General features: G+C 37.1%; 1 protein-coding gene across 4 annotated transcripts; it reads right to left on the bottom strand.

Moving 5' to 3' along the window:
- Positions 1-67: 67 nt before the first annotated feature.
- Positions 68-27,813, bottom strand: MCCA (methylcrotonyl-CoA carboxylase alpha chain). Of its 4 annotated transcripts, XR_015819253.1 has the most exons (17): positions 27,410-27,813; positions 26,833-26,954; positions 26,594-26,741; positions 26,187-26,324; positions 25,813-25,908; positions 25,674-25,733; positions 25,150-25,242; positions 24,958-25,069; positions 4,448-4,552; positions 3,974-4,110; positions 3,103-3,337; positions 2,852-3,018; positions 2,484-2,600; positions 1,687-1,926; positions 1,479-1,574; positions 1,186-1,279; positions 68-303 (listed from the first exon to the last, which is right to left on the bottom strand). XR_015819253.1 is itself a non-coding variant. In XM_088220332.1 (16 exons), exons 1-16 carry the CDS (start codon positions 27,755-27,757, stop codon positions 1,271-1,273), a joined length of 2,223 nt encoding a protein of 740 aa, XP_088076458.1. In that variant the 5' UTR covers positions 27,758-27,813; the 3' UTR covers positions 1,067-1,270. The 4 variants fall into 4 exon arrangements, 3 of the variants coding, with proteins under 3 accessions (XP_088076458.1, XP_088076459.1, XP_088076460.1); XM_088220332.1 differs by lacking the exon at positions 68-303 and having other exon boundaries at positions 1,067-1,279; XM_088220333.1 differs by lacking the exon at positions 68-303 and having other exon boundaries at positions 1,067-1,279; positions 26,833-26,994; positions 27,410-27,549.
- Between the last annotated feature and the right edge of the window lie 183 nt (positions 27,814-27,996).

Here is a 27,996-nt window from a genome sequence, read left to right as displayed (position 1 = left end):
CCTTGATTTTATGTTACAAACAAGAAAATTCAAATAAGGTGTTTAAAAAAACAATTCAAAATACCCTCTTAAGCGTCCTTGACTTTGGGGGTTTTTTTAATAGATTTAAAATATTTATTTTGGAAAACATATGCGATATTCTCTTTACAAATAGTGTAATAGATATTAGTATTAATTTTCAGAACTAATATATTCAACCTTTTCGCAGTTCCAACATTTTGACCCGTCTTTTGGCTGCGTCTGCATTTCCAATCGGCACCACTTTGGCGACTACAGAGCTTTAAAACGAGCTGGAAATTCTGACTATGGAACAAATCATACGTAAGCAATCTCTTCAGAATTATTTACAAGATTGCATTTAGACCAAATGCATACAAAAAAGAATGACAAAAAGAGTAGGAACAATAAATTCCCAAATGAATTTTACAATCTTTTTGCAAAATTTATTAGAGTAAATGGCATAAATGGCTTTCTTCCAGCAAAACATGAGGATTCCAAAGCTTGTAATGCAAACAATTTTCATTTTGTTTACCAAATTGGAAGGTCATTGGATCTCCTTCGACGAATAAAAATTCATCTTAACGCAAAAAGGACTCTGGTTCATTACCTTTTATCTTTCACAAACTTAAAGTCAGCCAAATCAAATGTTATATTATGGATGTTCCAAAATGATCTTATCTGAGTATCATCAATAATTTTTCCTGAACCAAACCCTCAAATTAACCACATTCCCTTTTATTGGTAGGCTCTCTACAGCATTTTCCTAAGGTATAACGTCAAAGGTTGACCAAGAAAAACTTGGCAATACTCATGACCTACTTGACTTATGACGTACTGTGACTCCATGCAGGAGGAGAATACTTATAACCCAAATAGATAAAAATGTCAACTACCTCAACACATCCAATCATCTTTGCGTGGTTTGCCCGCAACAATTTGCTTAGTGGGAATTAAAAACCAACCACAAGTATATCTTCCATCATCATGCTCATGACTTCACCTTTTTTCCAGTCGTTCAGTAATGTCAGATTTGACAGGATATGTTATTGTTTCAGATTAATGGCCATTTAGTAAATAGATGCATTTTATTTGCCTCCCAAAATGTATGTTTACAGCACACGACTTGCAGTTTTTCTACATATAAAGCCAGATTTTATTTCCTCTTATCATAAATTTGCCTCTTACCATATACATATACATTGCCTGGTAAGTCGGCCAACTTCGTTGAATGTGTCCAAGTGCACCATTAGATATAACCCCACAGTGGATTCTATTTATCCTGCCCAAGTACAGAGCACCCACATCTCAGTATTAATTCACCTAAACATCTGTCTTATTTTTATATATAATAACCATGTCTATTATTACCAACAAACTGCAAAAAATCATGTTATTGCTCTTTATCGCTTTAAATAGGTGATAAATTGTACTAGAGTTATATCTTCTACCTATCAGAAATTAGTTTAAAAGTTGCTAACCTCGATCCTGAAGAGAATGCTACCATCAGAAACCTGTTGACCAGCTGCGACTTCAAGGCCATGAACATAACCAGCAGATGGTGCCTTCACTACATGCTATTGACACAAAAAAAAAAAAAAAAAAAAAAAAAAAGATAAGATAATCACCTCTTTGCTTTAAGGAAAGAGATAAAAAAAATGCAAAAAGGTAAGTATTTCCAGAACAAACCTCCATCTTCATTGCTTCTAAGACTAATATTGGTTGCCCTTCCTCCACTTTCGTTCCATTATTCCCCAGAACCTTGACCACTAGACCAGCCATTGGTGCTACCACAGTCCCTGGAGGATGTGATGTCTCAGAACTGACGTTATGTCGCATTTCTTCTTCTTCACAAAGCTCAAAGCCTAATTGTTGTGTGAAATGATGATGTTGTGATCCATGCCATATATGAATGTGCTTAGTTTGATCCTGTTATACATAGCGTTATTGAAGCCGTAGTTCATGGATGATCAGAGAAAGAACATGGAGACAACATCATTATCAACATAAACAATAGTCGACAATGAACACAGGAAGCTATCAAACTGAAGGGAATGCTCTATGACATGTATGGTAGGATGTATCACAATGGATGTCTGGACAAAAACATGGTAACTGATTGAGTTGTAGACTCTGTTTTATTAAATCGACTCAATAAGAATGAGTCGATCACTCTTCCTTCCCATTGGGACGGATGGGGATAAAATAGAGCAGGTCAACAAAGTTCTATTCCTTTATTTTTTTTTATTACGGTTACTGGACTGCTCGCTAAACAGATTATCTGCAAAAATAAGTAAATCCCCCAAAATGCATTCAAATTAATCGGACAATGGCTGGTTTTACTGCAAAGAGTTTATCAGTGTAAAGGCTATATGGTTGATATTGATAAAATTAGAGAACACGTAAAAAGCCCGATGAAATCCATGCTTATGGCATTAAAATCCTATGTGAATCCTTGCACATCATGAACATTGGGAAGAACTGACCTTAGAGTAAGTAGCTAGAGTGACATTGCTGCCTACACCATCAACTTCAACCCTGTAATCTTGATCACCTAGGAGTGTTACTTTGACTTCAAAAACAGTAGAGCTGTTTCCTCCCACCTGCACCATCCACATACAAATTCCTAAAGTGATGCCACAATGTGAGAAAAGATTAGTCAGACAATACGGAAAAAAACAGAGAAGTGTAGAAGAGGACACGAGGAAAGAACTAAAAGAACTAGAGAAGCATTCTTGGAAATCATATAACAGCAACTTCATGAACCACATAGGCATATCTTTTTGGGAAAAAAACAGATAGGTACATAAATCACATAGGTATCTCTGCGGAAAAAAGACAGAGGTAGGCATGCCTTAACCAGATAGTTTCCATCTGCCTGGTAACTGATGGAAATTGGTAAAAGCTTTGAGCCATTGCTATCATACATGCTTTCCCACTGAAGGTCCATACTACGCTGCGCAAAATGATGGACTCTAAAAGGAGGATGAGAACGCCATAAGGAGAGTAATTTGTCAACCCCTGGATAAGTTTTCATGGAAAGATATTAAGTGGGCCAAAGTAAAGACTGACCAGTTGTCAAATATAACACAGGCTTCTACTTACCAGGGGGACTTTCCTTCAAAGTAGAATGTCCGTTTTTGCAAACACAAGCAGCTACCATAGCTGCACTAACCTTAGCAGCATCATATGCCTCCTTTGCTGCAATTGAATTACTAGGATCAACAAAGAGATCATTTCTATGGTGTTCAATAAAATGAGTTTCCACATTCCCATCTTCAAATGCCTTATGGTTGGTAAGCTTTTGAAGGAAATTTATATTGGTCGGTAGCCCTGCAACCTGCCAAAAAAGAGAAGGTGCAAACAACTCAGTCAGAATTTGAATAGAAGATGGATATATCTTGGACAGAAATTAACACCTCCAGTTGGTACATGTGCTACTGAAGTATGAAATCCATTAGGCATGAGGTAAGACAGTGAAAAAGAAACTTGTAATCAGATACAATGTACAAATTAATCAGGTTAAAAAATAAATTACTGAATGCAAAATTCAGTATGCAGAATGTGTTGGAAATAAGATCTCAGTGATCTTCCAAACTGTTTCCTACAATAATTCATCACTCGTCCAAAATTTTGGAGCAATTTTGATTTTTATTTTCTCAGATATTTTATTAATTTTAATGATAAATTGATTTATAAAAATTTCAAAACCTTATGGAAGTATACTAGAATTTTTTCTTCTAAAGAAAGTAACTTTTAAAATGTTTTGATGCCATAATGACATAACACTACAAAGTATAGTTAGATGGGCAGTGCACAAAAATAAAAGTACAGGACAGAACGAGCATGACCAACAGTCAGCCCTCCTGTCTCTCCTCACCATTCTTGCTAGGTCATTTCTTTGGTATGGGAATTAGGAATAACTGGGCAAACTTGAGGGCCACTAACAACGCTGAACATTCAGTGAATGACTGACCTGAAACTTAGATAGACAATCTTTTAATTTGACCAACGCTGCAGCTCGGTTTTCTCCCCATACAATAAGCTTTGCAATCATGGGATCGTAGTGCATGCTAACAGTGTCTCCTCGTTCAACTCCAGTTTCAACTCGAACTGCCAAATGATAAAACATACAGGATAAGAAAAAGTTGACAGAGATACAAAAACGCGACAGGAAACAACTGCATTTGGAAGAAGTGTTAGACACAATTCAAAACTAAGACTACTATTCATTTTTGCCAAATCTTTTTAACAGCACCAACAGCCAGTGTGTAAAACTAAATTCTCTCTTATTTGAGCACGTCAATTCTGCTAGAGATAACTACCACTTATTGATCCTCCCACAGTTGAATCAATAATACATGCATGGTAGAGACCAATGGTCTATGGTGTAGCTTGTGGTGTTTATTTTGAGTATATAAAGATACTTGACTTTTGTATCTAAGTGCACCTGCTGATGTAACTGAAACAGGACGATAATGATGGAGGACTCCAGTTGCAGGAAGAAATCCCTTGGGAACGTTTTCAGCATATATTCGAGCTTCAAAAGAGTGACCTATCAAGATAACAAATAATCTTTCATGAGAAAAGAAAACAAATAAATTCCAGTATAATACACTTTCCTCATTTAGACACTAAGGACTCGAGCATGCAAGAGAGAACTTTGTGCAGAGATTGCAATCAAAGAGGCAAGATGAGAAAATGAATTTTGACTCCTAAACAATATATGCACGGCCTCTTGAACGTTTCGCTGTAGGTACCCATTCATACTAATAGGAAACAGGAAGCAAATGTTGATCAAAAGATAGAAGCCTAACCAGGTTGTTCCATTTGGGGGCCAAGTCTACAAATGATACACTCATGGAAAGAAGAAAGCTGACCTGACAAAGGAGATCAGAATCTAATCTTTTTTACTTTATCTTACAATTATCCCAGTCTTATTAGAGTAGTTATGTCTCTATTTCTTCTGTAACTTAGCAAGTAGATTCTTTTCAGTTTATTTTTCAATTTAAATTTGTAGTTCTGCTTTTAGGTAGCTATTCTTCAGTTGTAACTGATGATAGAGAACTTTTTCAGAAAAGAAAAGAAAAAAATTAGAATTTATCCATCAAAAGTTAGTTTTCTCCTGAACTCTAAAATCCTAGGATTCTCTCCAGAAAGCCCTCAACACACTATCAAAATAGGTAAAACAGGAAGAAAAGCTTTCAAGCTCTCTTTATCCAGTTTCTAGATCCATAACCAGATCATTCACCTGAGACTAACAGAATGGAATAGGAGCCAGTAGTTATGGATGATTTCATGCTTAAATCAGCAATTCAACTTCTTCATGCACATATTTCAGGGAGATTGAGCAGCTTTGCATGTGAAACAACAAGTTACGGCAGATCAGTCAAGAGTAACTCACACAGCATTTGTCTGTCATTAGAGTTGAAGGTTGTTATATTGCTGAAGGCCGTATGAACCATGGACATCAAGATCATAAGGATGCTAATAACACTAGAAAAGAGAAGATGTCATGGAAAACAAATATTTCCAAAATTTTCAACATTGATTTTCCTCGGTTTGACAATCAGTTGACTGTTTGAGGTAACATACTTGATGAGCCCACCTCTTTCACCACCAAGGAACTAATGAGGAATGCAAAAAAAGATGTGGAACATGTAGCTGAAAACTTGGACAATAAATAGAAAATGACTCAAGCCCCTGTTTTGAGACATCTTGATTTTCTAAGGCTTTTGAAGTCACTTGTGATGCTTCTAGCATCCTAAATGTTGGAACTTTAAATCCAAAATGACACCTGATAGCATTCTTTAGTGAGCAACTCAATGGAACCAAGCAAAAATATTATGCTTATGATAAGAAGCTTTGTGTTGTGGTCCAATCTCTGTCACTAGAGGTATTATCTTCCCCATCAAGAATTTGTTCTATATTTTGATCGCTTAGCATTGCGACACTTAAGTTCTCACAAGAAATTAAAATCAATGAATGCTAGGTGAATTAAATTTTGATGGGGGTACACATTTGTTCTTAAACATCAATCTGAACGTTGAGAATAAGGTGGTTGATGCCCTTAGTCAAGTGTCCATACTTTTCCAAAGCATGAGCACTCTAGTGATTTTTTTTTTGACAGATTGAAAGATAAATACTCCACTGATCTGGATTTTGAATTAATCTATCAGCAGATTCAGGAGGTAGTCACTGGCACCATGTGGATTTTGTTATTCATGATAGTTAGCTCTTTAGAACCAGTCAAATAGGTATACCTCGTACCTCTCTTGGGAACTTTTTAGTGTGGGAAACATATGTTTGCATCTCGCAGGTCAGTTGGGACATGATAAGACCGTCGGTCTCGTTGAAGATAGGTCCCATTGGCCTTCTTTAAAACAAGATGTTTCCATATGGTGTCTCAATGTTATACTTGTCAACCAGAAAAAGCAAAGAAAGAGTATAGAGGCAGGTGTCCTCAATGTTATACTTGTCAACCAGAAAAAGCAAAGAAAGAGGACACCTGCCTCTATACTCTTTCCCAATTCCTCATAAACTCCCACTAGAGATAAGTACAGATTTTATTCTTGGCTTGCTTAAGACATCCCGAGGACATAATCCTGTTTTGGTGGCTGTTTATAAATTTTCCAAATGGCACACTTCATTCCCTGTCGTAGAGCAGTTGATGTTTTTCGTATTGCCAAATTGTTCTTCTGCAAAATTGCCAAATTTCATGGATTACCTTCATCCATTGTGTCCTGATAGATATTTAAATCTATAGGTTAGTTTTGGAAGAACCTTTTGCAAATTATGTGGAAGTAGTTCAAAATTTTCATCAGCTTCCCATCCTTAGAGTAATGGTCAATCGAAGCTTGGGTGACCTACTCCGATGTCTGGTAGAGGAAAAACAAGATAATCGGATTTAGTTTTATCCGTTGCTGAATTTTCCAATAATAACTCTGCTAATAACTGGTAGAAGTCCTTTTGAAATTGTTAATAGATATTCTCCTCGAACACCTCAAGACCTTCTCCCAGTACCTCCTAATAGTAAAATTTTTTGCGCTTGTTGAATCTTTTGTCAAACATATTCATGACTTACATGTTGAAATTAGGTGAAAGATTGCTTTAAGTAATATGGATTATAAACTTGCAACAGACTTGCACTGTAAAGCTACAGAATGCATGCAGATGTCTTTATTGTAACTTGTATCCATCTTGAACAATTTTTTTAAACAAATAGTATGGAATGTATCATTAATTATAAACACCAAGGGAGTGTAAACTCATGTACAAAACTATTTACACGTCAAACAGGATATCAATAAGGTCCCCTCACTCCTCTATATAATACAAAGGATGACCCGTGATTAAAAGCCAAGGTCTGAAACCATGTATCTCTAACTTTATCAAAATTACCACCCAAACTATAGAAAAGGGAATGAGACTCATGTTTTTTTCCACCACTAATAACCTTTATGGCCCAAATCTCATCCCTTACACTATACCCCATTACCCGACTAATCCTCAGGAGCCCATACACCACTGTCCATGACTTTTACACAAGTGGGAACCACAGTATGTTGTGATTATAAGACTCCTCTGCCTTCCTGAATAGAAAACATCAATTCACCATAATCTTTCCTCTAGTCATTAACTTGTCAATGATGAGAATGCATCCCCTCTCTACCTCCCAAGCAAAAAAGAAAAAGTAATTATGAGAGGAGCATTCACCTTCTAGATTTGCTGGAAAGGAAAGCTGGACTCTGGGGTCTTTCTTAACCAAGTAGTTACAGAAAGACTTAACTATGAATGTCCCTGCCACATTGAGGCCTGAGACTGGTTGATCATTACTACCATTCAAATAGGTTAGAGATAGTGATCTGAGAAGGGATTCATACTGGTTAATCTCTCAGTCATTAAGGTTTCTCATCACCTCCACATGTTATTCCCTTCCCCCCTAATGTCTCTGAGTGACTCATTAACTGAGATATTTTTGTGTTTTGCAATAACAAATATCTGAGAAAACTGATCTCTGAGCACTCCCCCTCTAAGCCAAGAGTCCATCAAGAAACTAACTCTTTCCCTATTGCCAACTCTCCATTTGATGCATTCCTGAAATTTATCTATTCCCATGCATGCTCTTTTTCATAGCCCCTTCCCATGCAGTTTAACAATATTTTGGAATATCATCCTCTATCCATAGTATGAAACTTTGAATCTATCATCCTTCGCCAAAAAATGTTCTTTTCATTCATAAATCGCCAAAAAGTTATTTTTCTTGTAGTGTCAGATTCATCTGTACAAAAGATCCCAACCCCAACCCACCCTAATGCATCACTTTTCTAATCTCATCTCATGCCACCAAGTGATATTTTCTTCTATCTTCAGAGTCGCTCCAAAAAAATTTGCATTGAATTGATTTCAATCTTTTGACAACACTCATTGAGATTGTTAAAACGGACAAGTAATAAATGAGAAGGTTGGCCATTTTATGAGTGTGAATCTTGAGCAATACTCCAAAAATTAAGCACTACATATCTAAGCCTTAGACCTTTTTCTCATTATTTGACCTTTTGGATCTAATGCATATTCAATTGACTCAGCTACTCGTATGAATATTATCGTGAAATATTTAGCCCTTTATTTTTAATATGAAAGATTTAGCCCTTTATCGACGTACCTTTGAGCGTCCTTTTATATCTTCAACTGTTCCAATAGGAAAGGAGTTGCCTAAGGCTCCTTCATTGTCAAAACTATAAGGAAAGATTGAGGTTGTCCTTGACGAAGCCTTTGTTACTTCTGATTGTTAAATGGTGGTACTCATTGTTATTTAGTTAAATGGTGGTACTTGTCATTACCTAGTTAAATGGTGGTACTCATTGTTATCTAGTTAAATGGCTTAGATGTCTAGATTCTGACAATTCTTGGATTTCTGAGACCCAATTTTGTAAACTTGATCTAGATATCTTGGAGTGATAATCTTCAGTCTCCATTGTTCAAATCTTCTTTTCTGGTGAGGGAGAATGACACAGAACAAAGCAAAATACACATTTTGGGAAATTCTTCACTACAGAGGGTAGGGGGAATTAATTTATTTTTCTAGTAAAAATAAAGTTTTGGAAAGTTCTACGACAACCATAAATAAAAAAAAATTAATTTTCTTTTGCTAGGTATCTCCTAGTTATTTTTATTTAGTTTATTTTCTTAATATTTAGATTTTCTACTTTAATTGTATGTTTATGCCTATAACTAAGGTACTCTAATTTAATTGTGTAAAGAATTAGAGAAGAAAAATACTACATATTTCTTCTATTTCATTCCATAAGTTTATGGATATATATACATAAAAGAAATATCTATACATGAAAATATAAATCGCCATATTAATGATAGAAAATCAACTAATAATAACGTAAAAATATTCTAACACTCCCCTTCAAGCCGAAGTATATATATTAATCATGTTCAGCTTGTTATGAAGATATTCAATTCAGTTTTCATTCAAAACCTTTATGAATATATCACCTACTTGTTCCCCTGTTTTCACATAACTGGTAGAAATCAAATTCTCTTAAATCTTCTCACAAATGAAATAACAATCAATCTCGATATATTTGATTTTTTCATAATACACCGAATTTGAGACAATATGAAGAGCAGTTTGATTATTACACCAGAGATTTTGCATGTAGTATGAGATTCAAACTCACTTCCGCTAAGAGGTGTTGTATTCATTAGACTTCACATGTGCACTGGGCTATATCTCTATATTCGAACTCTGCACTGGTCTAAGATACAACGGTCTGTTTCTTACTTTTCTATGATACTAGGTTCCCACCAATGAAAACACAATATAACCTGTAGTGGATCTTTTATCAATTTTGAATCCACCCCAATCAGCATCTACAAAGCATTCAATGTGAGTGTGCTTATGATTGCTAAACAATATACCGAGTCCTGAAGCACCTTTTAGGTAGTCAAGATTTATTCCAACGTTTTTTAATGTTTGATTGTAAGTGCAGACATAAATTGACTAACAACACTGACAGCATATGCAATATCTGAATGAGTCACTTTGAGATAATTTAGTTTTCCAACTAATCGTTTGTATCTTTCTTGGTAATCAAGGGGGGGTTACAATCATCTTTAGTAAGGTATACATTTGGTACTATTGGCGTGTTACATGGTTTATCTCCAAACTTTCCAATTTCTGCAAGTCGATCAAGCACATATTTCTTCTAAAACAAGAAAATCTCTTTCTTTCTTCTTGTTATTTTTACTCTCAAGAAGTATTTTAACTAAGCTAAGTTTTTTGGTGTGAAACTTGTTATGTAGGAATGATTTGAGGGAGAACATTCTTGTACAATCTCTTGTAATAACAATATTATCAACATATACAACAAAAAATATAAAATCAGTTGCTGACTATCTATAAAAGACCGAGTGATCACACTTACTCTTTTTCAGCTCAAATTCCAGAGCTACTTCACTAAATTTGTTAAACCATGCACGGAGACTCTGCTTCAAACCATACAAAGATTTTTTCAAATGACAAACTTTTCCATACTCCCCCTAGCCAACAAACTCAGGTGGTTGTTTCATATATACTTCTTATAGGAGACTGTCATAAAGAAATACATTCTTAATATCCAACTGGTGTAAGAGTCAATTTCGAGATGTCGCAATAAAGACTAATAAACGGACATATGTAAATTTGGTCACCGGAGAGAAGATATCAGAATAATCAACCTCATAAGTTTGAGCATAGTCTTTTACTACAAGTCTAACTTTAAGTCTTACTACTAAGCCATTTGGGTTTACTTTGATTGAAAAGACGCATTTGCACCACATGACCTTTTTTTTTTTTGTAAATCCAACAAATCCCAAGTATGATTTTCATCGAGAGCATTTATCTCTTCTAGTATCACATTATATCCGTAAGGATTATTCAAAACTTTCTTAATTGTTTTGGGTATGGAAATCGAATCTATAAAAGCAATGAAAGAGCTAAAAGAAGGAGACAAATGGTCATACGAAACAAAATTAGCAATAGAATAAGTTGACTTAGGAATTGTGTACTGACGTTTACCTTTACGAAAACCAATGAGAATATCAAGATCTTGTGAAACAGAATCATATGACGATGGATCTGGTGCAGTCTATTGTCTTCTAAAATAAATATGAACAATTGGTAGTGATACTTGGATCAGATGTAACACCCAACATTTATTTTTTTATTTTATTTTATTTTTTAATAAATCTAATTATTTATTAATTGTATTTAATTTAAATTATTTTATTTTAATTTGATTTAATAAAAACAATAATAATAATAATAATAAAAAGGGTGAAAAATTAGTTAAGGATTTAATTGAAAACAATTTTGAGAAAAAATGGTGAAAATTTGAATTCTAAAAGTATTTTTGAAAGAAAAATGAAAATTGGAGGTCAAAATGTAATTTAAAAAAATTGCGCCACGTAAGATGTCCGATCAGCAGCCCCGACCAACCAGGATGCGCCAGGTGGCAGAGGCACTAACGCGAGAGGCCATGCGGGGGGAACCACGTAGGGCGATTCGCGTGCGCACGATCAAACGGCTGAGATTTATTCCCGCGCGCATAGACGGCCCAAATTGCATCGCGCACAGACGGCCCAGATTAAGTCACGTACGGATGGCCCAAATTGAGTCGTGTACGGACGGCCCAGATTGAATCGCGATGAACGACTTAAATTCACTCCCTATTTAATCGCAATCGGACGTTACAAATTAAAAGCGATGGACGGCCCAGATCAAAAGCGGATGGGTATAAATAACCCCATCTGCACCCAAACCCTAACCCTAGCCGCCAGAGCCCCTCGCCGAAGAAAACAACCCAGCTGTCGGGGAGCTGACCGCCGCCACCCGCCGCCGCATCGAAGCAATTTCCAATCGCCAAACGAGGTAAAAAAAATTTCTCTTGCACGAAATTCAATTTTAAACCCACCCATAGCCAAATCGGAGTGATAGAACCGATTAATTGGTCGAAAAACGCCGCCGAAGGTCGGCAGCACTGCCGTATTTCGGAAAACGCCTCCGATGAGGCCATTCCCGATTCCCGTTCAATGTAATTTTTTCACCATTGTGATCACCATTTCCTTCTCTACAGGTTGACTGAAGCAAAATACCTAACCGCAACGTGAACCAGAGGATTCGCCGCACCAAAGAGCCCCATCGCCGGTGAGTTTCGATTTTCTACATTTTTTTGGCCCATCGAGGGCCTTAAGTGTGTTTTCTCGCAGGAACCAATGCAAGTTTGGTTGAATTCGGCCGAAAACAGCCAACCCAAGGCGGGTCGCCGCCGCCGTGCCGGAATTTCGAAATTGGCCGAGTAGGCCCTGAGTCTGATTTTTGGGTTATTTGGGACATGTATAGGTACCGTGAGCGCGTTTTAGTTCCTGAAGAAAAATTTAGGGAACCCAGGGACCGCCCGTAGACACAGTAACCATTTAGTTTTCGGTGTCAAATCAGGTAAGAACCCCTCACCATATTTCCTATCATAGATGTGAAGTTTGAATAAATAATAATATGATCTTTTGTACAAGTTAGATAAATATGCATAATTAATTACGGATTGCTAATAGAGCCCGAAATCGGACATTGTTTTCTGTTGATTTCTGTTGATTTATTTTACAGTTTAAATGCATGATGGTATCTGATTTATCTATTCTATAGTTTTAAATGTATGTATTACTGTATTACTGAACCACTGTGTGATTTTGGAATTTAAGATATGATTGTAATTACCGGGTGCATGTTCATTGTTATGTGATTGTGTTTAATTTGGTAATGTAGATTATGGATAATCAGGAAAGGAACATGATTTAATAAACAGATAAAATGACAGCCTTACTAAATATTCTGAGAGATGGTGGAAAGACCGGATTCATAGGGAACCCTACCGTGAATATTGTCTCAAACTGGACGGGGTATGGAGACTTGGTCATTTGACGCTCATACCGGACGGAGTATTGAGGTTTAATGTCTTGGCACTCATACCGAACGGGGTATGGGGATGGTTCTGGAATTAAAATTATTAAGGAAAATAGTTCACATATAACGAGGACACTCCTATAGATCCCTATGGATACTAATAAGTTGATAAAACGAAAAAATGGTGATGATTAGTTATTGTTAATGAATATGAATTTATGATATGTTCTATGTTACTGATTGTGCATTAAAATTATAATCTGTATGATGTTATTGTCTTTATAGGTTATTTCCACCGATTCCTCAATACTAAGTAAAATGGAAAATGGTTTTATTTTTAATGAATGTATTGGTTTAAAATTTGTGTTCCATTGGTTGTTTTTGGTTTTCTACCAACTTTTACTTCTGTGCCAGCGATATAGTACAATGTCCTTACTAGGTTAGTATAGTTCAGCCTTTATTTAACCATTTCAGATCAGGAGGACCCGGTTCCCGAGCCCAATCCGCAAGAAGGCTACGAGTAGATGCTAGATACTTTATAGTTTCCTTTATTTTTTTCCATTTCTCGTATTTTTTTCAGAAAATTTGTTCCGTGATATTTGTTAGTATTTTTAAATTATTGTGTAAGGGATGTTAACCTTAACCTTTATTTCGCTTCCGCACTCAAATTATTATATGCAATTCCTTTTAAATTTTCTGAGGCCGTTACATCAGAGACATACTAACACTATCATCAACTTGCTCAAGTAGGGCTGGAGGCACATCATCTGGAAAAATACTATTATCTGTTTGTTTAGTGGAGGCACCTGGCGTGAAACAATAGATGAGTCATTCATCGCCCGCCCCCTGACTTGTAGACTTGGACAATGAGAAGAAAAATTGTGTATTCTCTAAAAATACCACAACAGTTGATTCCAAGTATTTTTTAAGATTTGAAGAGTAGCACCGGTATCTTTTATAAGTGCGAGATATCCCAAAAATACACACTTTAAACCCTTTGGGTCCAATTTTTTCACACTAAGTCGCACATCTCGAATATAACAAGTGCTACCAAATATTTTAATTTGCACAGGAAACAAAGACTTATTTGAAAACAAAAAATTGTAAGAAACATCTTCATCAAATACTGTAAATGACATACAATTAATCAAGAAATAAGTTATGAAAACAACATCAGCCCATAATTGCTTAGGGACTTATGTTTGGAACAAGAGGGCTCAAACTGTTTCAAGTAAATGTCTGTTCTTCCTCTTAGAGACTCCATTTTGAAATGGTGTATCAACACAAGAAGATTGGTGAATAATCCCGTGTTGAGTCATATAAGTCTAAAATGAGTCTAACATATGTTTTTTTACATTATCACTTCTCAATACATGCACATAAATATTAAATTGTGTCTTGATTTCAACACAAAAAGTACAAAAATGAAAAAATAGTTCAGAATGATTTTTTATAAAATATATTTAAGCCATTCGAGAAAAATCATACAAATAGGTAACAAAATACTTAAAGTCTGTTTTAAACGAAGCAGGACATGGGCCCTAAACATCAAAATGAACTAACTCAAAAACAGATTCAGCTCATCTATTGACCATTGGACTTGACGGATTACGGTAATGTTTTGCAAATCAACATGACTCGTAATCCAGTAAAGGCACACCATGAAACTAAAAATATAACTTTTTTAACACAGGTAGAAAAGGGTGTCCTAATTGACAATGTGCTTCAAATAGAGTGATAACATTAAAGCAGACAACCGATTGAAACACCCAAATATTAAGAATGTAGAGACTATCTGATGTATTTTTTTTACCAATAATCTATTTCGTTGTAAGATCTTTAAGAACACAGTGATCAAGAAAGAATGTAATACAATAATTCAAATATTTAGTCAGTTTACTCACAGAAATCAGATTGAAACCAAGTTTAAGTACACTTAATACAGATGACAGAGTTATAAACGAAAATGGTTTTGTGATCACAGAACCCACAATGTTATAGGTCGACCCATCAGCAATGGTCACAGGAAAAGGTGGTTTATGTAGTCAAAAACTACAAAAAAATATTAGAATTATTTGTTATGTGATCTGTGACACCAGAATCAATTACTCATCTATTTGAGCAGATAAAATATTTTTTCTCTGATTCAACAAGAGCAGAAAATTTATTTAAAAATTTTGAATACTGAGTGAATTTAGCATATTCATCAACTAAAATCATAACAGTTGTCTCAAAAAATAAGCTAGCAGTAGCAACAACAATATTAGTAGTCCATATCACCTGACTGCGATTCTGTAATTTTTTACAGTATCGCTTTATATGTCTTCATTCATAATAGTAATAGCAGACAATATTATCACCCATTTTAATCCATAAATTTACAAAAATGTTATCAAGAATATCCAAATACAGTAGCCGAAGATACACGGAAAACACTACAAATAAACAAGAAATTCTAAGAAAACAAAGTATCTCTTATCACACGGAAACCAAAAGAACCACACTGCCACCACCGGAGACTAATTGCCGCCGCATGCACCGCCGATAGAGAGTCATGCGCCGTTACCGGAAAACCGTCTGCCGCTACCAAAAACGCCAACTAACCTCTCTTCGGCTAGAAATCAGCACATAACTAAAATACACACCTAAATCCGAAATGTAACTCCCAAAATCGCCCCAAATTGCGCGAACTAGAAAAGACTTGTTGTCGCGCGATCTGCTCAGCCTCGGCTTTCCTCCACTCCGACCTTCTACTTTCATGCTCAGAACTGGCCGGCTAAGCTTCCCTTCACCTTCTGTCTTGGCACGAGATAGACACAACACCGTAATTTCAAATCGTCGCACAAACAGCTGGCAAACCCGACTCTGCAACTCCAAATAGCCACCCAAACGGCCTCCTCTTCTTCTGCGTACACCACCGTGCTGGCCGCATTTTGAACTGGCCGGATACTGGTGGTTGACTTCCTCCGGCATCGAGAATGAGTTGTTTAACCTTTCTTTAATCTAATATATGTTGATCCCTAAAACCCTAACCCTAACCCTAACTCGATACTATGTAAAGAGTTAGAGAAGAAAAATACTACATATTTCTTATATTTCATTCATAAGTCTAAGGGTATACATATATAAAAGAAAGATCTACATATGAAAATATTGAAAGTCGACCTAAAAATGATGGGGAAAAAAACTTCTTTCTTCATTTTTCAAGCACAATAATATGCTTATTTATAGAGAATTCTGTAACAGAATTCTGGAAAAAGATGCCTACAGCAAAAGTGGTGGCACGCCTACCTGCAATTCTAACAAAAGAAAAAAAAATATTTTTAGAAAAATCCTTCCCAATTACAGACTGTAAATAGTAAATTAACTTCCTACAAATTAACTTCCTACACTATCCCTCAATTTATTTTAGATATATGCTAAGTAAACCTAAATTGGATATGATTTTCTCAAATATTGGTCTCGGTAGTGCCTTTATGAGGATATCAACAACTTGTTGATTTGTTGGAATGTGCATAAGGACTACGGTTCCATCTTCTATCTTCTCTTTGATGAAATGTCGATTGATCTCCACATGTTTAGTCCTATCATGATGGACTGGGTTCTTGGCCATACTGATAGTTATTGATTGTCACACCAAATTTTCATAGTAGTGTCAGTAGGTATTTTTAGTTCTTAGAGCACACGTCTTATCCATATTCCTTCACATATTCCGTGGGCGAGAGCATGAAATTTTGATTCTGCACTACTGCGAGAGACAACTGATTGTTTCTTACTACGCCAAGTGACTAAGTTTCCCCAAACATATGTACAATAGCCAGATGTAGACCTTCTATCTGTTTTTGAACCTGCCCAATCAGCATCTATAAAGGCTTCAACTTCTCTAGTCACTTTCTTCTGGAAGAATAAGCCCTGTCCTGGTGTCTTTTTTAGGTATCTCAGAATCCTGTACACTGCTCTCATGTGTATCTCAGTCTGTTAGTTCATAAATTGACTCATTGTACTAACTGCAAAGCTGATATCTGGTCTTGTGTGTGCCAGATATATGAGTTTTCTAACCAATTTTTGGTACCTCTCTCTATCAAGTTTGTCACAATCTTCAAAACCAAGTTTTATAGTAAAATCCATAGGCGTGTCAGCTAGCTTACAACCAAGCATCCATGTTTCCTTTAGGAGATCAAGTACATATTTTTGTTGTGCTACAGAGATTCTTTTCTTTGATCGTGCAACTTCCATGCCTATGAAGTATTTGAGTGCTCCAAGGTCTTTGATCTCAAATTCTTTTACCAAATATTCTTTCAGTCTCTGGATCTCCTCATAGTGATTTCCTGTAATAATAATGTCATCAACATATATAATCAAAATTGACTTCTTACTTGAATCACCATGCTTGATGAAAAGAGTATGGTCAGACTGACACTGCTCATACCCAACTTGCTTTACTACTCTTATGAACCTCTCGAACCATGCTCTTGGTGATTACTTGAGTTCATAGAGTGATTTCTTAAGTCTGTACACCTTATGAGGGCTCTCAGATATTTCAAATCCTGGAGGAATATCCATATAAACCTCTTCTTTCAAATCACCATTAAGAAATGCATTCTTCACATATAGCTGAAACAAGAGCCAGTCAAGATTTGATACAAGATAAAACAGTATCCGTATCGTATTATGTTTGGCAACAGGGGTAAAAATCTCTTGATAATCTATCCCATATGACTGTGTGAATCTTTTTGCAACAAGACGAGTTATTTATCTGTTTATACTATCATCAGGATTATATTTGGTTGTAAAAACTCATTTAGATCCTACCTGGTGTTTTCCTATGGGCAGTTCAGTCAGCTCTCATGTCTCATTCTTCTCAAGAGCTCTCATCTTTTCTTGAATAACTGCTCTCCATTCTGGTATTTGAAGGGCTTCATGAACAGTTTTCAGTTCTGGAGAGCTTTTATCTAGTTTACTCACAAATGCATGATATTCTGAAGACAAATTGTCAAATGACACAATCTTGTATAGGATGATTAGTGCAAGATCTGGTACCTTTTCTCAATGCAATAGGCAAATCATCATCAGTAGTAAGGTTTAAAGCATTATTACCTAGTGAAGCCTGGACAATTGGAAACAAGGTTGAGTTATGATAGAGTTCGGTCTCTTCTGCTACTTTCCCTTTCTGAGTCTTGTTCCTTCTAGTATAGACACGTAACTCATTTATTGCAGAAAATGTGTCCTTAGTTCCTACCACAGATTCTGGTTCAGGCTCATTCTGTGTGGATAGTATCTATGAAGGGTTTGAGTGGACTGGAATAAGTGAAGATATGATGGCATCCCAAAGGTGATATTCCTCAGTAACTTTCTCCCCTTGAATATCACTTTTGGTATAAAATGGTTGATTTTCGAAAAAGATTACATCCATAGTGCTGTAAAACCGACGAGTATCTGAAAAAAAACATTTGTATCTTTTTTTATTGGAAGAATACGCAACAAAAATACACTTGAGAGCTCTAGAATCAAGTTTGCCCCGTAGATGAGAATAAACATGAATATAGGCAGAGCACCCAAAGACTTTTAAGTGATAAAGAATTTAGAATGTGAGAGTTTGGAAAAAACTATGAAAAAAGCTCATAGGGTGTTTGAAACTGTAGTATACAGGAAGACATTCTGTTTATTAAATAGGTGGTAGTAAGTAAGGCTTCCCCCCAAAACTGTTTTGGAACATGTGAGGTGAATATAATGGATCGGGCAACTTCAAGGATGTGCCTGTTTTTCTTCTCGGCTACACCGTTTTGTTGAGGAGTATAAGCACAAGAACTTTGGTGAATTATCCCATTTTCTGCAAAGTAGTTTTGAAGGGTTAACTTAAAATACTCACATGCATTATCGGATCTCAATACTTGTATGGTAGTACCGAACTAGGTTTTGATCATGGTGCTGAACTTTTTGAAAATTGCACCTACTTCTGATTTTTCTTTCATAAGAAACACTAAAATGACTCTAGTATAATCATCAATAAAGGATACAAACCACTTATTTACAGATATATTAGTAATTCTGGAGGAACCCCAGACATCACTGTGAATTAATGAAAAGGGTTTTGAAGGTTTATATTTTAGACCAGGAAATGAACTTTGAATATGTTTAGAGAACTGGCAAACTTCGCATTGAAATGAAAGTGGATTTTTATTCGTGAATAATAAAGGAAACATTCTTTTTAAATATAAGAAATTTAGATGTTCTAAGCGAAAATGTCATAACATAATTTCATTATCACTACTAGGGCTTCTTGTAAAAACTGAATTAGCACATACTGCTTTTGAGTTTGTCCACTAGAAAGGGCAGCTTGAAGTAGGTAGAGACCAGATTTCATCCTAGCACTGCCAATTGTCTTCCCCGAATCCAAGTTCTGAAATTCACACAACGTTGAACCAAATTTAGCAACACAGCTAAGTTCTCCAGATAGCTTACTTACTGATAGCAAGTTACAGTCCAAATTAGGTACAAAGAGAACAGAATGTAGAGTCATCTTTGATGATATAATAACAGACTCGATTTCAACCACTTTCGAGATAGACCCATCAGCAATTTTAATTGTAAAACACTCAGAGCACGGTCTGTAATCTTGAAATAAGGAAGCATTACCAGTCATATGATCGGACGCCCCGGAATCAACTATCCAGATCTGTCCACTTGTTGAGCAAGCTGTAAAACTGAGACTATGAAAATTCTTACCTTTGTGAGCAACAATCAGATTAGCAGAACTCCTGGAAAATAATTTCTGGAGCATCTCAAGCTGCTCAGGAGTAAAAGGACACTTTTCCGCTACTGTCACCAAATTTCCCTGAAGCTCGGTAGCATTTTCTAGTCTTGAAGGGTTTCGGTCAGCCAGCTTTCCATGGAGTTTCCAGCACCGATCGCACACATGGTCGGGCTTCTTACAATAATCACAAAAGGGCCGACCTTTCTTGCCCCGACTGTCCAGACGTGTCATGAGGGCAGACGCGTTCTCAACTGCAATTGTCGTGATCTGTCCTTCTCCCATCATGACTTTCTTCTGACTCTCCTCTCATCGGACCTCAGAAAAAACTTCACGAATATTGGACAGCGGCTTCAAGCCCCATATTCAGCTGCGCACGTCATCGAGATAAGAGTTCAAACCTAGCAAGAACTTAAAAATCCGCTTATGTTCTGTAATTACTTGAAAGGCTTTTGCATCGTCCGCACAACTCCATCGATGTTCTTCAAACATATCAAGTTGTTGGCAACTGCGAGTTAGAATGTTATAGTATTGAGTCACAGTATACTCACCTTGTCGAAGATCAGGGAGGGTGGACTCAATCTCAAAAATTGTTGAAGTATTCTCCTTTGTTGAGTAGAACTCTCTCGCGGATATCCAGATTTTGTGTGTTTCATAAAGAAGAAAATTTTTTCAAATTTTCGGTAACATAGAATTTACTAGCCACGACATCATGAGGTTGTTCTCCATCTTCCATGTTTGCGCATTGGGGTCGGTTGTCGGGAGCAGCGTTTGTAGCGCCCGGAAAGGAGGAGGAAAAAAAAAAAAAAGAAAAAAAAAAAAAAAAAAAAAAAAAAGGGGGGGGGGCCACGTCAGCAGCCACGTCAGCAGGCCCGGTCAGCAGTCCCGGCCAACCGGGGCCTGCCACGTGGCAAGATCGCGTCACTCCAAAAGGAGCCACGTTGGCGATCCGCGTGGGTGCGATCCGACGGCTCAGATCAATCGCGCGATCGGACGGCCCAGATTCAAACGCACGGACGGCCCAGATTCAATCAAAAACGAACGGCTCAGATTAAAATGAAATGAACAGCTGTGATCAAAAGGCAAGGGGTTATAAATAGAACCCCCACACCAGACCACAAACCCTAGCCGCCAGCCGCTCGCCGGAGAAGACGAACCAGAGGCCGACCGCCGCCTCCCGCCGCCACTCGCCGCCGCACCGGGGAAATTTCCGACCGCCGATCGAGGTAAATTTCATACCCCCGACTCGTTTTTCCCCACTGATTCCTCCTATGGCCAAATCGAAGCCGAAATCCCGGCCAAACGGCCGGAATACGCGGCCGAAGCCCAGCGGCGCCGCCGCGCCCCCTCTCGGTTTTTGCCTCCGACGAGGCCCTTCCCGGCCTCCGTTCGATGCAATTTTTATATCACCGTGATCACCATTCTTTTCTCTACAGGTTGACCGAAGCCAAATCACCAAAACACGAACCTCGCCGGAGAGTCGCCGTACCCGAGAGCGCCGCCGCCGGTAAGCTCCGCTTTTCCGTGATTTTTTGGCCCCTCGAGGGCCCTAAGGTTGTTTTCTGACAAGGACCAATGCGAGTGTGGCCGAATTCGGCCAAAAACGGCCGAAAACAGTCAACCCGAGGCGACTCGCCGCCGCCAGCGGCGGCGCCATCGCCGGAGCACGGCGGAGCCGCCGTGCCGGAGTTGCGATTTGGGCCGAAAGAGGCCCTGGGCCTAATTTGGATTTTTTTTGGAACACGTGCAGGTACTGTTAGCGTGTTTCAGTTCCCCGGAAAAAATTCAGGGAAAATTAGGGACAGCCTGCAGGCGCACTGTGAATCGTATTCGGATCCCGAAAACAAGTAAGGACCCCTCACCCTATTTCCTATCACGGTATTAAAGTTCAAAATGATAAAACGGTATTTCTTGAATTAACGCATGTGTGAAATTGCTTAAGGTTGCTAATGGAGCCCGAGTCTAGTGTGATTAATGATTTACTGTTGTTTGGCATGTTTTACACTGTTTTACAGCTTTAAATGCATTATGGGGTTTGATGTGTTCATTTTATAATTTCGAATGCATATATTACTGTTTTATTAATTATGGGTTGAATGACTGAAGAACTGATACTGTATGTTGTCTGTTCGGCATGAATTACGATTTGCTTGTTTAAATGTGAATTGATGATGCTTATTGAGGAAAAGGGAAATGAAACATTGTGTTGACTGATAATTGTATGATGGGGTCAGCCTGACTAGATATCCTGGGAGATGGTGGACGGACCGGGTCCGTAGGGAACCCTACCGGGATTGTGGTCTCACATGCCGGACGGGGTATGGAGATCTTATGGTTTTGGCGCCCATACCGGACGGGGTATGGGGACGGCCCGTTTCACCCTCATACCGGACGGGGTATTGAGGTTTATGGTTTTGGCGCCCATACCGGACGGGTTATGGGGACGGCCCGTTTCACCCTCATACCGGACGGGGTATTGAGGTTTATGGTTTTGGCGCCCATACCGGACGGGGTATGGGGACGGCCCGTTTCACCCTCATACCGGACGGGGTATTGAGGTTTATGGTTTTGGCGCCCATACCGGACGGGGTATGGGGACGGTCCTGGAAACTGATTATGAATGTTAAAGGTTAACGGGTAGCGGAACCCCTATGGACCCCCACGGATACTAGTAGGCTGGTAAATGAGAAAAGAGATATGTTGTACAATGATTGAATTACAAGAGGCGTGATAAGTGTTATGTTTTACAGCTTAGATTATTCAATGATTATGATGATGTTACTGTTTTTCTCATATTGTTTTCATAAATTCCACCAAGGTAAGTGGATGGTAAAGGTTTTCATGTTAATAAACGAGTTTGTTGTAAATTATGCTCCATTGGTCTTTTTGTGGTTTTCTACCCACCTTTATCTCCGTGACGGTGAGATATCGTGATGTTCTTACTGGGCTAGTGTAGCTCACTCCTTAATTAACCATTTCAGATCAGGAAGACATGGTTCCCGAGCCCGTTCCGCAGGAGGACGACGAAGGGGATGCCTAGAGACTCTGTAGTCATACGCATAGTTTATTTTCGAGTTTTCTTTCTTAGTTAGTTTAACCTTTTATATTTTAAGTACGTTTTTTTGGTTTTTCGTGTAAGGGATGTTAACTGAAATTTTGATCTCGCTTCCGCATTCGATATATTTAAATACTCATTTCTTTTTTAATATTTTCCGGGGCCGTTACAGCGTTGCTTCACCGGTGAGATATTCCTCACGGCTTTTGCCCCGAATGAAAAGCAACACTGAAGACGAAGGGAAGATAGGCCCCGAAGAGACCTCGGGTGGAGAAGACAATGTTCGACCAGAAGCCATTTGCAATTCTGGCTAACCCAAAAAGCAATGGACAAGGATCAGAATGGCTGCTCTGATACCGTGAAGGTTGACCTAAAAATGAAGGGGAAATAAACTTCTTCTTCCTTCATTATTCAAGCATAATAATGTGCTTATTTATAGGGAATTCTATAATAGAATTCTGAAAAAAGATGCCTACAGCAGAAGTGGTGGCACGCTCCACTACCTGCAATTCTAACAAAAAAAAGGAATATTTCTAGAAAAATCTTTCTCAATTATAGACTATAAATAGTAAATTAACTTTCTACAAATATAAATCACCCTATTAATGCTAGCAAATCAACTAAAATTACATAAGAATATTTCGTGATATATTTTGAAATTTTCTAACAAATTGTTTAGTAATTTTCTTTTCCTAGGTACTCTCTTAATTATTTTTATTTAGCTTATTTTCTTAAAATCTAGATTTTCTATTTTAATTGTATGTTTGTGTCTATAAATAAGGCACCCTAGTTTAATTGTTTAGTAAACTATTCATTACTATTCTTCGAATATTTAATATTGTCTTGATTATTGAGATCTAAAATCTCCTACTTTTAATTCTTAATAAAAATTTCTCTAGATTTTGCTTTCAAGCTATCTTTATTAGGCATCACTACATTTTGAAAGAGTTGAAGATAAAGAGTCAATCTGCTCTACTAGCAAGAGACCATCATCTACAATGATCATAAACTCAAAATCTAACCATCATTTATTATTGTTTGAAACTTATAATGATTTTTAAGTTTATGTTGAAAGTTTCAAACTGAAATCTACAATTGTATGTTAACTTTAAACCTATAGTTAAGAATTATTTTATTTTTCTGAAAGAGTTATTAGGAATTAACATTAGTTGTTGTAAAAATTATAAAAAATAAACTATTAGGTAGTTAAACTCTAAATATAACAGTAGCTGTTAAAATTGTATGAGCACTAATTTTAGTTATTGGAACTTACAAAATTCTAGCATAATAACCTTAAATGTGTGACCAAAAGTTAATATTAGTTGTTTGAAATTGTAAAAATTGAATTTTTTAGGTAGTTAACTTTTAAAATTTAACATTTTTGTTAAATATTGTATGAGAACTAATTTTAGTTATTGGAATCTATAAAAATAAAATTATTAAGCTTATACATTACTCTATGTTTGAAGGGAAATAAGAAGAAAGAAAAAGAAAGGAAAGGAACTGATACTCACTCTATTTCCATTGTTTGGATAAAGACAAAATTACTAAAGGTAAGAGAAGAACGGTGAGCGTCCCCCTTTTCCCCTAAAATTCAATTTTTCTATCTCCTCTAAACTGGGGGAAGGAAGGAAAAAGAAAGGGATTGAAAATTTTAAAGAAGCATTTTTTATTTTATCCTTAGTATCTAACTTGTCATTCTACTAATAAAAAATAGTTTTGATTATTTTCTCATAACTAATCATTTTCTTTTTTTGATAGAGCTAAAAAGAACAAAATACAACAGGAATCCTTTCTTTTAATTTACTTTATCAATTTTTAGTCACCAAACAAAGGAAAATGTTTCTTTCCATTTTCTTTTGAAACTAATATTTTTCTTCGCTTTCCTCTCTATTCCTTTGCTAATGTTTATCCAAACATACTGTTTTAAGCTTATCTTTTAAGTATGAATCATAATATAGCATTTTATTATTTGACTACAAAGCATAGTAAGAAGAAGAACAATTTCAAACTAAAATATCATACTGATTATTGAGCCTACTCTAGACCAAAACTAGATATCTACTGAATTCTGTGCCCATGACTTAATGCCCTCTTGTAACAATTAATTAAGGGACAAAACTATTTTCTTGACAAACAAGGGAGCAAGGAGGCCTCCTTACTGCAATTAGCAAATCAATTTATGAGTGGAAAAATTACCTGATAATGGTACTTGCAATTGATTAATTGGAAGAGACTCCCCATTTGCAACACGGATTTGCCATTCTACAAGATCTTGGCCAACAATCATCTCAGTCACAGGATGTTCAACCTTCAAAAAGATTATGCACGCTCCTAAGGATCCAAGTTTATGACATTAATGAAAATACTCCTATAACACAATTGGAGTACCTGAAGGCGGGTGTTCATTTCCATAAAATAGAACTGGCCCGTTGTAGTGTCAACTATAAACTCCACGGTACCGGCATTATAATAACCAACTGCCTTCAGATAGCATATTGATATGAGACAGGAGTATAAGATGAAAATAGAATAGCAGAACAAAGTTTCTGGAACATTAAGAGCAACATTAACAAACAGGCGTTTAACGAAAAACACCAGATACAGTTATATATGTACATGTACAAATTGAATGATCCCCAGACAGATTTTTAAGGAAAATGAATATCACTTAATTCAGGTACGACATCACAACATGAAACAATAAAGACAATCAAGAAGAAATATCCACTGCAAGACCCAGAAACCATGCTGGGAGCCTGCAACTGTAGATGTAAAAAACTGTCATCATAGAGAAAAGCACATGATGCTGGACTATCCTAAAGAGATCCACAGTAAAATAAAATATAGGGCAGTCATTGCCGCTAATGCATTTATAAACTGCCACTACAAAAATTAAATTCGAAATACATTACCTTGGCTGCGGATACAGCAGCCTGACCTATTTGGAAGCGAAAATCGTTGGTTATATTTGGCTGCATGAATAGAAACCCAATCAAAATTTCTGAATCCAATTGCAAAGCGCGAAGTCAAAACATAGAAAGTGATCCTTACAGCTGGAGCTTCTTCTATTATCTTTTGGTGTCTTCTCTGCACACTGCAATCCCTCTCATATAAATGCAGAACATTGCCATGTTGGTCTCCAAATATCTATAAAACAAAAAAAAAAGAGGATGATATAAATTACCAAGTGAACCTGATAAAAAATCAACTTCATCATCACACCTACATCAATTTACTGAATTGATCTGCAAATAAATGGAAGATAAGTTTACATAGAATAGTATGGACAAAGAGCATGAAGCAAATTCGACAAATATAAAGAACCAATTTTATATACTAAGTACAGTTCTCTTTCGATGAGACGTCTTTAGGAATGAACTGACTCCTTGATGGTAGAAGGAAGGACACAAAAACCACTATGCTACCTGGACTTCTATATGTTGAGGTTGAGTGATGTACTTCTCTAACAAAATTGTGTTGATTCCAAAAGAGGCAGCAGCCTCACGTTGTGCTCCCAAGAAAGAGTCAACAAATTCATCTTGACTTTGCACAATTCTCATTCCCTGAAAATTTGCTCATGGTTAGGATGCTGCTCCAAGAGATATGAATATACATCTATGAATAATGCTAACCTACTGCAATTTTTTGTCTACAGTAAACTTCTTTTATTTTGGAGAACTAATACAGTTCACTTGTAATTCTATCAAGTAGCAGGACAAGACTGAAAAATCTTGCAACCACATCTTGAAATGTTATATGATACTTATTGCACCAATTTCCTTTGATAAACACAAAATGATCGAGTATATCAAGGTCTGACATTATTACACACCTTTCCTCCGCCACCATGAGTTGGCTTTATCAAGATAGGATATCCAATCTTATCTGCTTCTAACTTCATAAGTTCAATATCTTGTTCGCAGCCATGATATCCTGGCACGAGAGGAACTCCAGCAGCACCCATTATTCTTTTTGATGCACTATTTAATTTACAGAAGAACATCAATTAGAAGATCAGTAGTATCAGGGGAGGGAGAGACCCAACCAACACACATATACCGTAGTTAATACCTTTTATCACCCATGTCTCGTATTGCAGCTGCCGGGGGTCCAATAAATGTAAGACCTTTATCTCCGCAAAGTTGGGCAAATTCAGCACTCTCCGATAAGAAACCATAACCAGGGTGGATAGCCTAATTATCAAAAGAAGACATCCACTCTGAAAACCATGTCCTTGCATTTAAAAAGAACGATAAATAATTAACCATCTCGCAATGCAGCGAAGCTGAATCCAACAAAATACAAGCGATAACAATGTGTAGAACCTCAAGCAACAACCAAAGACGACAAAACCAACACAACCACAAAGTTACTGAACAATACATGAACAGGGATACTCACCAGTCAGTAAGGTTAACTAATGGAAAACAAGAAGAATAATCATATAAGTCCAATTGAAACTTCGCAATTAGCACCGCTATTGACTAATGCAATACTCATTAAAGATGCTAAACAAACTCTTAAGTGGGACTTCACCATTCATAAACATAAAAGATAGCCACAGATTCCAAACAGACAGAGTCATCCATACACCAAACAGACAGAGTTCATCCATACACCAAACAGACGGAGTTCATCCAGTGCCCACCTGCGCACCGGTACGAATGGCGGCCTCAACGATGGAAGAACCACAAAGGTAACTAAGCCTAGCCGGTGAAGGACCGATGTGGACGGCCTCGTCCGCGGATTTCACGTGGAGTGAATCTTTATCGGCGTCGCTGTAAACGGCGACGGTTCGAATCCCCAACCTCTTCGCCGTCCTCATGACTCTGCAGGCAATTTCGCCTCTGTTCGCTATCAAAATTTTCTCTATCTGGTGCCATTTTTGTTTCTGTGCAGGTAAACGGGGAGAAGTAGAGCCGCAGAAGAGTCTTATTTGGAGTAGTAAGTGCTCGCTGTGTCGCTTTCGACGGAAGATTGATGCCATTAACGACATGATTGAGCTCTGAGAGTGAAACTGTGAATGTACTCGACCAATGGGAAAGATGATACAGTGTACATATAACATATAAATAAGCGTTCTGCTGGGGAGACTTTAGTAATTTTAGAAGGTCAAACTACGGATAATTTTGGAATTAAAAAAGTCAAAGTAGTTGCTGGTGACGTGGGGAGATATGTATTATCTGATGTGTTACTTGCCGTTGTTGGTAACGTAGACATACTTATCTCTTCCTA

This window comes from Carica papaya, chromosome 5 (genome assembly GCF_054855325.1).
Source record: "Carica papaya isolate Zhongbai chromosome 5, ASM5485532v1, whole genome shotgun sequence".
NCBI classification, from domain to species: Eukaryota; Viridiplantae; Streptophyta; class Magnoliopsida; order Brassicales; family Caricaceae; genus Carica; species Carica papaya.
Note: the sequence above shows the minus strand (reverse complement) of the source record. Positions and strands in the feature narration are given on the sequence as shown.

Bases quoted from the DNA above. Each gene is read 5' to 3' on its own strand.
- MCCA (XM_088220332.1), bottom strand. From the start codon at position 27,757: ATGTCGTTAATGGCATCAATCTTCCGTCGAAAGCGACACAGCGAGCAC. The intron at 4,553-24,957 runs GTAATTTTTCCA...TTATCTTGATAG, and splicing joins ATTGCAAGTACCATTATCAG to GTCACTCTTTTGAAGCTCGA. The intron at 3,338-3,973 runs GTCAGTCATTCA...CTTTTTTGGCAG, and splicing joins ATTGTCTATCTAAGTTTCAG to GTTGCAGGGCTACCGACCAA.